Here is a 14489-nt window from a genome sequence, read left to right on the forward strand (position 1 = left end):
ATTAAAGACCTAAATGTAAGACCTAAACTGTAAAACTCCTAGAAGAAAACACAGAGGAAAAACTTCATGACATTGGACTTAGCAATGATCTCTTGGAAATGACACCAAAAGCATAAGCAACAAAAGCAAAACAAAACAAAACAAAATCCAAAACAAAACAAAAACAAAAAACAAATTGGACTACATCAAACTTAAAAACTTTTATGTTTTGACACAGTCCTTTATGTAAGGACACAGTCAACAGAGTGATTGTGAGTAGAATATTAGCTACATTAGTTAATATGTGACCTTGAACAAGTTATTAATCCTCTCCAAGCCTAAACTTCCCAATCTTCAAAATGATGACAATACCACTTTCATTAAGTTTGGTTATGGCATTAAAAATGGGTATGCACAAATATTAGTTCCTGTCCTTTTCTAAATCACCTTCAAAGTCTATGCCATTGTTTTAAACATCTCTAGTGGTAAGGAATCTTAATCTCTTAATCCTTTATCATGGATTGGACCATATATATTCAACTAAAAGTGACTGTACAAGCTAAGTCCAATGAATAAGAGTAGTGATCAGGATAGTTCTTTGCCTAAAAGGTGTTTTGCAGAAAGAACCCTATGAGTCTGAGCAAGATCTTGACCATATCACTATTAGTTTACTTTTTGGAGAAATTCTCAAATAATTTCTCAATATTTTTTTAATTTTTTATGGCTAAAATGATTGTCTGACCTGATTAATTCTACCTGGATTGCATGCCTCTGACATGCATACAATTTGAGAATATTAAAGCTGGCCATTGAAGACTCTGATGACTTGTTTTTGAATCACATAAAGAAACATGTCTTATTAGATGTTACTATTTTCTTAAAAAATGGTTTTGTCCAATTGCCTTACAAACAATAGAACCAACTCTATGTGCCTAAAACAATCATTAATTTTGGGTTCCTATAAATTACAGGAAAAACAATGCCACTGCAAAAGCCACTCTTGATACTATTATCATAATGTGTTCAGGATAATGTTATTAATGACTATCTAATTCTTTACTGCTACAATTTTAAGTATATTCCCTCTTATCCTACAGTCTGCTAATAAGAGAACAAGTACATCAATAATTACAAAGTCTTTGGCATCTATCTGAAGCTGTGATTAAATCACACTTCATCTTTGCCTTCTCCAAGTTAAATAACCCAAATTCCTGTGTTTTTACTTAATATGTTCTAGCTCTTTGAAAGCTCAAATTTTTACATGCAATATTAGGAAAATAACTTTTACATACTTTATAAGGACAATTAAGAAAACATATAGAGTTAAAATTACAGTTATGTAAAAAAGCAATGTGATAAGTATCATACAATTATGAATAAAAAAAATGAAGGCTCAGAAAAAAAAACTGTCATTCATACATTTATTTTACACCATGGTTCTAATTCTAGTATTCTGAGCACAGTAATCCTTACCAGGGGACTTTCCTTGCTGCGAGTTGCTTCTTCGCTCTCTGTATCTGGCTGGAGTGGATAAACCTGTGTCTTTACTAGGCTTGCTAGCAGGGCCCATTTCTGAAATGAGGAATCCCATCTGTTCTGAAGGCAAGATATTCTCAGGTGGATTGGTCTGGCATTTTATACTGGCATCCACCTAAAATATTAAACCCACTAATTATTATGAATTTCCCTCAAATATCTACTAAAAGTTAAGATATTTTATCAGAGGAGTTCTATTATTGACACATGATACAACAAACATGTTTGTAAAGGCTTTTCATTCTTATGAATGATACCACGTTTAATTTTGTTGAGCTAATCTGAATATTCATTTGTAAGATATCTATTTCCCTATACACAAACCACTGAAATGTATATGGAGTTAAAACATTTACTTATGATCAGAGGAAGATTAACCATGAAGCTTGTTGATTTTTTTTTTTTTTTGGTACAATTCACACACACACACAAATTTACAACTGGTTAAGACCACTATCTTTTTCCACTCTAGTATCTCTTCCATCAGATTTCCACCCCCATTGGTAACATTGAGATGGTCATAGGCATAATCCTGTTGGATAATGTCAGTGGAGCTGAGGACACTTTATTCTACTAATTTTGTATTCTTTGTCTTAGAGAAGCTCTCAAAATTGTATAAGCTTCAACCCCTACAAAATCTAGATCTGTTCTGCTTATGAGATATGAGTTTCTTTCTTAGAGTTCCTAAGTTTTCTTTGGAATGTCAAATTCTTTCATAAAGATGACCAACTTCTGAAATATTCTTATTTCTTTATGAATTTATTTTAAATAAAACTATATGGGGCACCTGGGTGGCTCAGTCAGTTGAGCATCCGACTTCGGCTCAGGTCATGATCTCACAGCTTGTGAGTTCGAGCCCCGCGTCGGGTTCTGTGCTGATGGCTCAGAGCCTGGAGCCTCTTCAGATTCTGTCTTTTTCTCTCTCTCTGCCCCTCCCCCGCTCACACTCTGTCTCTCTCAAAAATAAACGTTAAAAATTTTTTTTAAATGAAACTATATAATGAAATAAAGCTAAAAGTTAAAAACACAACTTTTAACAGCTGTTGTTCAAATATATATATATATATTTTTTTTTTAACGTTTTATTTATTTTTTTTGAGACAGAGAGAGACAGAGCATGAACGGGGGAGGGGCAGAGAGAGAGGGAGACACAGAATCGGAAGCAGGCTCCAGGCTCCGAGCCATCAGCCCAGAGCCCGACGCGGGGCTCGAACTCACGGACCGCGAGATCATGACCTGAGCTGAAGTCGGCCACTCAACCGACTGAGCCACCCAGGCGCCCCTCAAATATATTTTTTAAAGAGAAAGTAACTTTATAAATGCAATTTTAAGGTATGAAATATAATATTTTGGATGTGAACTATGAAGGAACAAAGACAAATTTTATGTTCTTTCCACAACACATTTGAAACACAATGGGCCTATCTTTGATCTACTGAATTTATAATATTACTTTAACACATGATATACTGGATTTCCACAGCTGGACTCAAAAAGGACAATGAGTTGATAGATACGTTAAGACTTTGGATCCAAAATTAGAGCTAAAAAAGAATGCATTAAAAAACAACTATCAGGTACTTGGGTGGCTCAGTCGCATCCGACTTCTGCTCAAGTCATGATCTCGCTGTCCGTGAGTTTGAGCCCCATGTTGGGCTCTGCACTGACAGCTCAGAGCCTGGAGCCTGCTTCAGATTCTGTGTCTCCCTCTCTCTGCCCCTCGCCTGCTTGCACTCTCTCTTTCTCTCAAAAATAAAGAAACATAAATAAACAAAACAAAAATACACAAAATAAACAAAATAAACAAATAAACAAAATAAAAAACTTTTTTTTAATTAAAAAACAAAAACAAAACACAACTATCTAAAAGTTATCTTGGGAATCTAACAGTGACAATATTTTCAGTCCTATTAAAGAAAAAAAAAATTTAAAAATATATATCAGGCTAAGATCAAGAAAAAAAATTTAAAGTAGGAAAAATACTTAATTCACAAAAAGTGACTGTAATTTAGATGTGCTTTTATTTAGAATCAACTTTATTCATTTTCTGGTCATAAACAATAAAGGAATTAGCTTCTACCTTCAGAATATGTCTCTCAAACTAGTCAGAATTCTGCTTTAAGAATGTAGATATTAGTAAGGAAATTCAAACACAGTATGCTCACAAGTGAAATAAGAATTCAATAATGCTGTAAGAAACTATGAACAGACTTCTAACCATCTCTTTACCCCCAGGCTACAAATAGCTTGGAAAGTCCTGATACTATCTGTCAGATAAACCATCCCTTCTGAGTAGTGGATTTGAATCAGCCAGGCACACCTTGTCCATTCAAATTAAGATAGGAAGCAAAACTCAAGGGATGCTTTTAACATGAAAGTAAGTTTTATACCACAATGCTCAGACTGCCTCTCTAGAGGCTGACTTCAGACCATAACATAGTAAGAACACGTCTGGGGCTTAAGGTTACTTCTGAATTTTTTGTGCAGAATCACTGGGACATGATCCTTCTGGAAAGCATAATGAACCAGTATTAAACCCAAATTAAAGGTGGACAAACTCTCCACTAGACCAGTTTATAGCAAGAAGCACTAGGTACTTTGAGCTTTATTAGGATTTTTTCTTTGCCCCCTTACCTGGTGTGTGCTGAATGGTAGCCCTTCTTGCACAAATACTACCGAAGATGGAGATGGATTATGACTTAGCTGCTCCTTCAGTTTGACATGAGCTTGTTGGATGGCTGCAGATTCCTGCACTGTAGTATTTTCAACAGGCTGAGCTGTGTGGATGGTATAGATGTACTCAGGTGACTGTGGTAGAGAGCAGGTAATTGCTTGTTCTGTTCCGACTACAAAAGATGTAATGTCTGAGCCTACAGGAGTAAGTGGCTCCAGCTGGCTAGCCTGACTTGTGGAAGATGGATTGCTGTTGTTTGAATTAGCTACGATATGCTGGCCTCTGTTAGACTGAGATGTTGGGCACTGATTCTCAACAGGCTCCACCTTCACCATCTCCAATTTAGGGGAGGAATGCAACTCATCTACTATCTGAAAAACAGCCTCTAGGTTTACTTCTGTCTTTTTATTTTCATCAGTAGTACTGCAAGGCCAATTAGAAGGCAGAAATTCAACTGGATAGGAGGATTGCATTGGAGGATTCTGGGAAAAGAGAAAATAGGACTGTTTGGATAGAAAATTGAATATGAGATTAAGGAGGAAAGCAACAGTGTTTAGGCTCATAAGTGTTAAACAAATAGATTAAATTTAACTAAAGCTCACTGAAACAACATGAACACCAATCAACTTTTCAGCAATGGTAGCTGCAATTCTATTGTTAACATTTACTTAGCAACTAATAGATGTCGACCACTATGCCAAGTTCAATACTGGAAAGGACCAATAATTTTCAGCGTTAAAGTATACAAAATCAAAAAGCTATAGTACTCAAATACCTATTTGCTGATAAAATGTCTATATACCAAATTCTTCCATAAAAGTTGACAGACAAAAACATCACTTGTATCTATCATATACTGTTTTAGGAATGTAGTAGTGAAATTTCAAACACAGGATGCTCACAAGTCCACCAATGCTTCTATACATTCAGGGGGAGGTACTGATATTCTGTTCCAAATGATCTGGGAAAAAATGGATGGAATATCAAATGTCCTTTGGTTCCTGAGATTGTTTATTTTTAATAATAAAACAATAGATTAAAAATAGCTGTCACTTTTAGATGTATCCTTTATACCTTTAAGATGCATTCTCTTATACCTAGTACTTTGCACAGAGTAGACATACAATTACATGTTTAGTGATAAATAATCTCAAGCTATGAACGTAAATACTAAAGAGTAACAACTAAATAAAACATGTAATGGGTTGATATTGCCAAACACACTACAAAGACTGTGTCAATTATTCAAAGGACATTAATGCCAAATAATGTAAATTTAAATGGTGTAAGCATCAAGCCACTTTACTGTAGCCAATAGCACCATTTATTGAGTTCTTACTATGTGCCAAGCACATGCAAAGTACTTCATATACAGTATTCCTCTTAAGAGGTCTATAAAATGTGATCATCTCCATTTCCAAATGATGAAATTGAAGTTCAGAGAAACTCTGTAATTTACCCAAAGTCACAATGAAATAACTGACATATCCAAGTTTCAAACATAGGTTGCCTAGCTCAAGAGCTCTTGCTCCTAACCATTATGCTATCCTGACCATGCATGCACACTCTCACCAATATCTGCAATCCAACCAAATCCTTTAATTCCAGAATGACACCTAAAACACGTTTTTTCCATTTAAAAAATTTTATGTCTACCTATCTTTATTTTCCTGTAACATGTATTGTCTTTGTAGTAAGAAAAGGTCTTCTAAAGATATTTTTAAAAATTTATTTAAAACATAAACATAATCAAGACATAAGTACTGTCAGAGAATCTCCAGCATGATCCAAGGGAGAGAGCATCTGGATCCACAAACAAAAACATCTAATTTGTGGGACAGATATGTCCCTCTAGTGAAGATGAACAGACTGGACTATCATGCCCGATGGTACCTGCCTTTAAAAATATCCAACTAAGTCCATCTGATCTGATTCTATACTCTTTGAACAACAATCTGACTTCCTACGTAGCTTTGTCAAAAAAAAAAAAACAAACACAAAAAAGTAATGTTCCTTTACATACTGGAATGCCACTAGTAAGATATTCTCTTAAAAACAGAAGCTATCTCAGGGACGCCTGGGTGGCTCAGTCGATTAAGCATCTGACTTCAGCTCAGATCATGATCTCACAGTTCGTGGGTTCAAGCCCCGCATCGAGCCTCATGTCAGGCTCTGCACTGACAGCTCGGTCCCTGGAGCCTGCTTCAGTTTCTGTGTCTCCCTCTCTCTCTGCCCCTCTCCCGCTTGTGCACACATACATGCGCTCTCTCTCTCTCTCTCTCTGTCTCAAAAATAAATAAGCATTTAAAACAGAAGCTATAGGGGTGCCTGGGTGGCTCAGTCAGTTAACACAGAAGCTACCTCAACTGGATGATATCAAAGGCAAACACATAATTCCAATCTTTAAGCAATTATAGCATAAAAAGACAAAGCATGGAACTTAGCTTATCCTAGAAATAGCAGTCTAAAACACTTAAATCAATGCAATTGCTTAACAATAAATAATCAGAAAATAATTAAAATATAGTGTGTACAATATGGGGGCAAAAGGGGATCACCACTTAAATTTCTCATTTTTTATTTCATTTTTCCTTTCTCATTAAAAAAAAAGTAATTATCTGTACTATCTTGGAAGAATCTGTTAATAGTGACATACACTTTTAAAATTTACCTGGTATTCATTTTACCATAGAAGAGCCTAGAACAGCAATGTTCAAACTAATTTTCAGCAATGATGAAAATGCTATCTCTGCTGTACAATTTGGTAGCCACTGGCCATGAGACTTTGAGCACTAGAAATGAATTGTAGATTTTATTTAGTTTTAATTAATTTAAATTTAAACAGCCACATGTAGCTAGTGCCTACTGTTTTGGACAGTGCAGGCCTAGAAGAATCCTCAGACACCATTCATATCAACTCCCTTTTTTTAGAATTGAGAAAACTGAAGCCATAATCCACAGCTTACCTCTGGCTACTTGTTCAGATAAAATTACACTTTAAAACTGTGCAAGGTCAATCGTATTACACGTGAAGTACAGAGTGTGTCCATTGTTCCAAGAATATTACCTGGAAGTAGTTGCAGTGTGCATAGGAAGAGGCAGTGGGAGTCACACAACTACTTAGAGCGTCCATGTGGGTAGAAGGAGAGCAGCACTGTAGTACAGCTGGGACAAATTCAAACAGAAAAGAGGCATCAACCAAGTTAACCTGTGTAGCATTTAAAGCACTCCCCTTTCAACTTGGAAAGAAAAATTCCAAACGTTTTCCTTTGGGGATGCAATAAAATTAGATTTAGTACAATCAGGTGCTATTATTTGTTGACAACAACATGGTAATTAACCAATTTAAAAAGTCATTTTAGGGGCGCCTGGGTGGTGCAGCTAAGCGTCTGACTCTTAATCTTGGCTCAGGTCATGATCTCATGGTTCATGAGTTCAAGCCCAGCATCAGGCTTGGTGCTGATGATGCAGGGCCTGCTTGGGATTCTGTCTCTCCTTCTCTCTGACCCTCCCCTGCTTGTACTCGCTCTCTTAAAATAAACAAACTTAAAAAAAATTTTTTAAGTCATTTTAAAGGGTCATGTCTACTTTTCTAAATGATTTCTCTGGCACCTAAACATTTTGTCACCTTTCTAACCAAATATTTATTCTTATTGAATGTAATTTCATTTTGCTGAAGGGGTGCCTGGGTGGCTCAGTTGGTTGGGCATCTGACTTTGGCTCAGGTCATGATCTCACCGTCCATGGATTCGAGCCCTGCATCGGGCTCTGTGCTGACAGCTCGGAGCCTGCAACATGCTTCGGATTCTGTCTCCCTCTCTCTCTGCCTCTCCCCCATTCAAGCTCTGTTTCTGTCTCTCTCAAAAATAAACATTAAAAAAAATTTCATTTTACTGAAAATATCAGAACATGTTTGGAATTCCAAAATAATTGTTTCAAATATTTTAATAGTAACAAACATTGGGAGGAGGGTGTGATTTTAAGGATAAAATAAGTGAAATACTGTCCAAATGTTCTTACCATTATATAACGCATCCAGTAAAATCCAGGCAAACATGTTTTAACCACTTAAAGAAATTACTAAGAATTTGGATCCAAGACCAAAATCTTAATTGCTACATAAACTTGAGCAAGGTTAATCTCTTTGGGCCTCAGTTTCTGCATCTTATTAAAATGGGGGTAATAATAGTACATACCCTAGTATGTTTCTTGTGAGGAATGAATGAGCTAATAGGCATAAAGCACTTAGAATAGTACTGGAATACAGTAAGCAATCAAAAAATAAATAGCTAATGCCATTATTTTAACTAAAAAAGTAGGTTTTCCTAGTTTTCTCTTTACAGTTAGGATACCATAAAAAGATTGAACTCTTTGTATTGGGATAGTTACACTTACAGATGCAGTCTTTCTTTTTTCTTTTTTTAAATGTTTATTTATTTTTGAGAGAGAGACAGAGTGTGAGTGAGGGAGGGGCAGAGAGAGAGGGGACACAGAACCTGAAGCAGGCTCCAGGCTCTGAGATGTCAGCACAGACCCCGATATGGGGTTCAAACCCATGAACCGTGAGATCATGACCTGAGCCAAAAAGTTGGATGCTTAACCAACTGAGCCACCCAGGTGCCCCACAGATGCAGTCTTTTTTCTTTTAATTTTTTTTTAACGTTTATTTATTTTTGAGACAGAGAGAGACAGAGCATGAACGGGGGAGGGGCAGAGAGAGAGGAAGACACAGAATCGGAAGCAGGCTCCAGGCTCTGAGCCATCAGCCCAGAGCCCGACGCGGGCCTCAAACTCACGGACCGCGAGATCGTGACCTGAGCTGAAGCTGGACGCTCAACCGACTGAGCCACCCAGGCAGATGCAGTCTTAATAATAGGTTGAGTTTCCTCTTTTCCAGAGAGAGACTCTCCAGAATGAATGAGAATCAGTTATAACACATCACATCTTTGGATTAAACAGAGGATGACATTTATTGAGCGCCTACCATGTTCCAGGCACAGTAGTAGGTGCTTTACATATATTGCTTCATTTAATCCAAACAACAATTGAATGAGGTATTAACATTACTTTACAAAAATAAGGAAACTAAAGCTTAGAGATGTTAAATAATTTGCTGAAAGTCACAAAGCTGATATTGACAGGGTCAGCATCAAACTCCAAAGCCCAAGCTTTTTTTTCTTTTTTCTTTTTCTTTTCTTTTTTTTTTTTTTTTTTTTTTTTTGAGAGAGAGAGAGAGTGTGAGAGCAGGGGAGGGGCAGAGGGAGAGGGAGAGAGAGAGAATCCCAAGCAGGTTCCACACCCAGCACCAGTCCCACAACCATGAGATCAAGACCTGAGCCAAAATGAAGAGTTGGACTCTTAACCAACTGAGCCACCCAGGTGCCCCCACATGCTCTTTAGTGTACCACAATACTTCCCAAATCTTTTCTTCTTCCTAAAATGTAACACTTTAATTTTACTAGAACTCCATTTGATGAATGTTTTTGTCTTTGTTATAAGATGGCAGCTTTCTACTTTTATGTCCACATTTTTCATATTTTGTATATGCTAATAAAATTACTTAAAAAAAACTTATTCTATAATCTTTGAAAGTAAATCAGCCTAAGTGTTATAAAAATTCATTGCAATGTTTCCCAACTTATCTATTATTGACTACTGATTTTTAAAATGTCAGAAGTTCGGGGGTACCTGGGTGGCTCAGTTGGTTAAGTGTTCGACCTTGGCTCAGGACATGATCTCACAGTCCATGAGTTCAAGCTCCATGTAGGACTCTGTGCTGACAGCTCAGAGCCTGGAGCCTGTTTTGGTTTCTGTGTCTCCCTCTCTCTCTGCCCTTCCTCCCCCTCAAAATAATAAACATGAAAAAAATTTTTAAATGTCAGAAGTTCATAAAGGTATGCTAAAAATAAATATTTTCTAGTATCTTATGCAGTTTAAGCCATTAAATCTTGCACATGGAAGGAAAAACCTGAAATAATGGACAGAATTCTAGTTCTAGTACACATGTAAGGGTTGATGTTTTCTGAATTACATCATTTTAACAGTTCCAGTGATTTAAAAAGCCAGACATGACTAAGATGGCCATATAAAATTCATATTCTTATCACTTCCAATATAGGTTAGGCAAACAGGTTCTTACACTTTAACCTTTGAAGATTATTCAAGTATATAATTTCAATGTTATGGATTTGAATTTGATTTCCCAGGATATTTATGCTTTCAAACATCCTGGGAAATAACTTAAATCCAAAAGGAAAACACCAAGGAAGCATCTGTAGGGTTTGCCAAAACTCTGAAAAAAAAGTGGGACTTTTTTCTAGAGTTTTAACAGCTAAGGAAAACCTAGCCCCCTAGTGGCAGGAAAACACTCAGTCAGGAGCTGCAGTATTTACCCTTCAGGGTACCATAAAATAGTGTTTTCATTACAAATAAAACAATGAAAGGTATTAGGTTTACTTTGCTAATACTGCTCTGATTCCATTGCTTACATATTTTGAATAGTTGTTAAAGTGTACATTAAAATAAATCTCTTGGGGGCTCCTGGGTGGCTGAGTCAGTTAAGTGTCCGACTTCAGCTCAGGTCCTAATCTCTGGTTTGTGAGTTCAAGCCCCTCCTCAGGCTGTCTGATGTCAGCACAGAGCCTGCTTCAGATCCTCTGTCCCCCTGTCTCTCTGTCCTTCCCCTGAATGCACACATGCTCTCCCTCTCAAAATTAAAAACATTAAAAATGATAATAATAAGGAGCACCTGGGTGGCTCAGTTGGTTGAGTGTCCAACTTCAGCTCAAGTAATGATTTCATAGTTCATGAGTTCAAGCCCTACATCTGAGCAGACAGCTCAGAGCCTGGAGCCTGCTTCGAGTTCTGTGTCTCCCTCTCTCTCTGCCCCTCCCCACTCACACTGTGTGTCTCTCTCTCAAAAATGAATAAACATTAAAAATAATAATAGTAAAATTTATTGGATAAATAAAGTAAAATATACAATAGAGAATATATTAGTATATAGTTGATAGCTGATTTATTATCTAAGGAAACAGCAAAATGGATACTATCCTTTTAAGTGTCCAGTAACAAATGGAAAGTAGAAAGTTACCTGCATGAAGAAAAGGGGAACATGAATAGATAATCCAAAAAGATTCCTCAATGGCTATTTCCTTACCAGTGCAATCCCATTTTGTATAATCAACAAAATAGAACAAAGTAAGATACTAGTTAGCTTACAGAATATGAAAAACTTAGCTATAGAACAGCAACTGTGTGCTTAGTACATGAAAAATTAACCTAGTGTGTATTATGAAAGCATTGTGAAAGCACTGACATTTATAAAACTGAATTTATCACTATGTCCTAAGGTACATTCATCTGCATAAAGAACTTCCACTATCTTCCTGAAGGCATTGTTCACTTAAGGTATTAAATTGCATGTAGAATATAAAACTGGAAATAATGGACAGAATTCTATTTCAGGGGCGCCTGGGTGGCTCAGTTGGTTAAGCTTCCCACTCACGATCTCATGGTTCATGAGATTGAGCCCCACGTCGGGTTCCTTACTTCCAATGCAGAGCCTACTTGGGATTCTCTCTCTCCCTCTCTCTCTCTCTCTCTCTCTCCCAAAATAAATAATAAAACTTAAAAAAAAAAAGAATTCTATTTCAGATATAAATATAATAGTTAATGACATTTTTAAAAGAATTCTGGTAATTAGAAAAATTCAGGATTACTAAAAATTATCCAAAAGTAAAAATTTTCACTCCTACTAAAGGTAAGGAAAACAAGTTCATACTTGTTTATCCTATGGAGGTTATTCAAATATATAATTAAAATGTTTTGGACTTGAATCTACTCCAGAATAGTAGTGTCAGCAGTGAGAAAATTCTCAATATAAATGCTCAGCAGGAAAAACATCCTAATAGTAAATTTAGTTTCAAGATAAGTTACTATATATCTAGGACCCCAACACTTCCTCATTTATAGTAAGGTAAAGGTCTTCTGGGAATATACCCAAAAAAAGTGAAAGCAGGCACTCAAACTAATATTTGTGCACCCATATTCACAGTATTGTTCACAATAGCCAAAAAGTGGAAGCAACCCAATGTCTACCAACAGATCAATGGATAAACAAAATGTGGTATATACATACAATGGAAAATTATTCAGCATTAAAAAATCAGGAAATTTTAGGGATGCCTGGGTGGCTCAGTCCAGCATGGAGCCTGGAGCCCACTTCGAGTTCTGTGTCTCTCCCTCTCTCTCTGCCCCTCCCCTGCCCCTGCTCACACTCTGTCTCTCTCTCTCTCTCAAAAATAAGTAAACATTAAAAAAATTTTTTTAAATAAGGAAATTTTGGCCCATGTAAAAATATCGATGAATCTTGAAAACAGTATGCTTAGTGAAATAAGCCAATCTCAAAAGGGCAAATATTGTATGATTCTTTTTTTTAAATTATTTTTCTTTTTTAGGAAGGGGAGAGCACAAAACTGGGGGAGAGGGGCAGAGGAAGAGAGAGAATCTTAAGTCTCTCCACACTGAGTGTGGAGCCAGACGTGGGGATCGATCCCATTACCCTGGGATCATGACATGAGCTGAAATCAAGAGTCAGATGCTCAACTGACTGAGCCACCCAGGCACCACTGTATGATTCTTCTTAGATGAGTGTCAGAGAGTTGTCAAGTTCATAGACAGAAAGTAGAATGGTGGTTGCCAGGAGCTAGAGGAAGAAGGGAATATGATATTAGTGTTTAACAGTATGGAGTCTCAGCTGGAGAAGATGAAAAAGTCCTGGAGATGGAAGGTGATAATGCTAGTATAACAATGTGATTGTATTTAATGCCACAAAACTGTAGACTTAAAAATGTTTAGGGGCGCCTGGGTGGCGCAGTCGGTTAAGCGTCCGACTTCAGCCAGGTCACGATCTCGCGGCCCGTGAGTTCGAGCCCCGCGTCAGGCTCTGGGCTGATGGCTCGGAGCCTGGAGCCTGTTTCCGATTCTGTGTCTCCTTCTCTCTCTGACCCTCCCCCGTTCATGCTCTGTCTCTCTCTGTCCCAAAAATAAATTTAAAAAAAAAAAAAAAAAAAAAAAAAAGTTTAAAATGGTAAATTCTACATTATTTACATTTTACCTCAATAAAAAGAAAGACAAATATAATTGTGCTTTTGCTTAGTTTCTTCTGGCAGCTAAAGAGAACTTCCTCTTTCCATAAGAAGAAAATCAAACCTTTTCAAAGAAACGGACAATAAAGGCTTGACCACAAGAATAAGAGCATTGGAAAGCTCTTATAACTTCAGTTCTATATTTGTCATGTACATTATATAGAATAGAAAAAATAAATTCTTTAGAATTTAAATATACTTTAAAACAATAATAAGCAATTCTTTTTGCCCAAGATTCAATTCAAAAAAAAAAATAATGATACAATATTTATTTTTTCAATAAAAAATAAAATATCATAGGCACCTTGCAGAGGAAGTTGTATATTCTTACAAATGACTGTATTTAACCTTTAAGATGTTAATATGTAGGGTCTTTTGAAAGATAGCTTTTAAAATATTTTATTCTTTTGGGGCGCCTGGGTGGCTCATCGGTTATGAGGTCATGATCTCCCAGTTCGTGAGTTTGAGCCCCACATAGGGCTCTGTGCTGACAGCTCAGAGCCTGGAGCCTGACTCAGATTCTGTGTCTTCCTCTCTCCCTCAAAAATAAAGAAAAGAAATGAGGTGAAGGGCAGCTACAAATTGCTCATCACTGCTTTAAGTTTAAAACTTAACTTTAAAAACAATGCAAAACTGACTTTGGGTCAATTCAGCATTATAACATTAGTTAAAGGAAAACATTCCTCAATATAGGCCTCTAGATAAATATGAATATTTTGGGGGCACCTGGCTGATTCAGTCAGTGGAGCATGTGACTCTTGATCTCAGTGTCATGAGTTCAAGCCCACATTGAGATGAGCGTGGAGCCTACTTAAAAATGAATGAATGAATGAATGGATGGATGAATCAATCAATCAATCAATCAATCAATATTATTATGTATGTTCAGATATGTAGAGAATTAATACAATAAAAAGATCTAGGGGCACCTGGCTGGCTTGGCCGGTGAAGCACGTACATGACCCTTGATCTCAGGATCATGAGTTCAAGCCCCACACTGGGTGTAGAGCTTGCTTTAAAAAAATTAAAAATATATGGGGCACCTGGGTGGCTCTGTCAGTTAAGTGTCCAACTTTGGCTCAGGTCATGATCTCACAGCTCATGAGTTCGAGCCCCATGTCAGGCTCTTTGTGCTGACAGCTCTGGGCCTG

General features: G+C 36.9%; 1 protein-coding gene across 1 annotated transcript in view; it reads right to left on the reverse strand.

Annotated features, from left to right (window-relative positions):
• The window catches only part of HSF5 (heat shock transcription factor 5), a 44293-nt gene that overhangs the window by 18743 nt on the left and 11061 nt on the right, over nucleotides 1-14489 (reverse strand). The window contains 3 exon segments of the mRNA XM_053892861.1: nucleotides 1453-1630; nucleotides 4150-4671; nucleotides 7257-7354. Coding sequence (XP_053748836.1) covers nucleotides 1453-1630; nucleotides 4150-4671; nucleotides 7257-7354 — 798 coding nt within the window.

The sequence above is a fragment of the Panthera pardus genome, unplaced genomic scaffold (genome assembly GCF_024362965.1).
Source record: "Panthera pardus isolate Hobbes unplaced genomic scaffold, ASM2436296v1 HiC_scaffold_3, whole genome shotgun sequence".
NCBI classification, from domain to species: domain Eukaryota; kingdom Metazoa; phylum Chordata; class Mammalia; order Carnivora; family Felidae; genus Panthera; species Panthera pardus.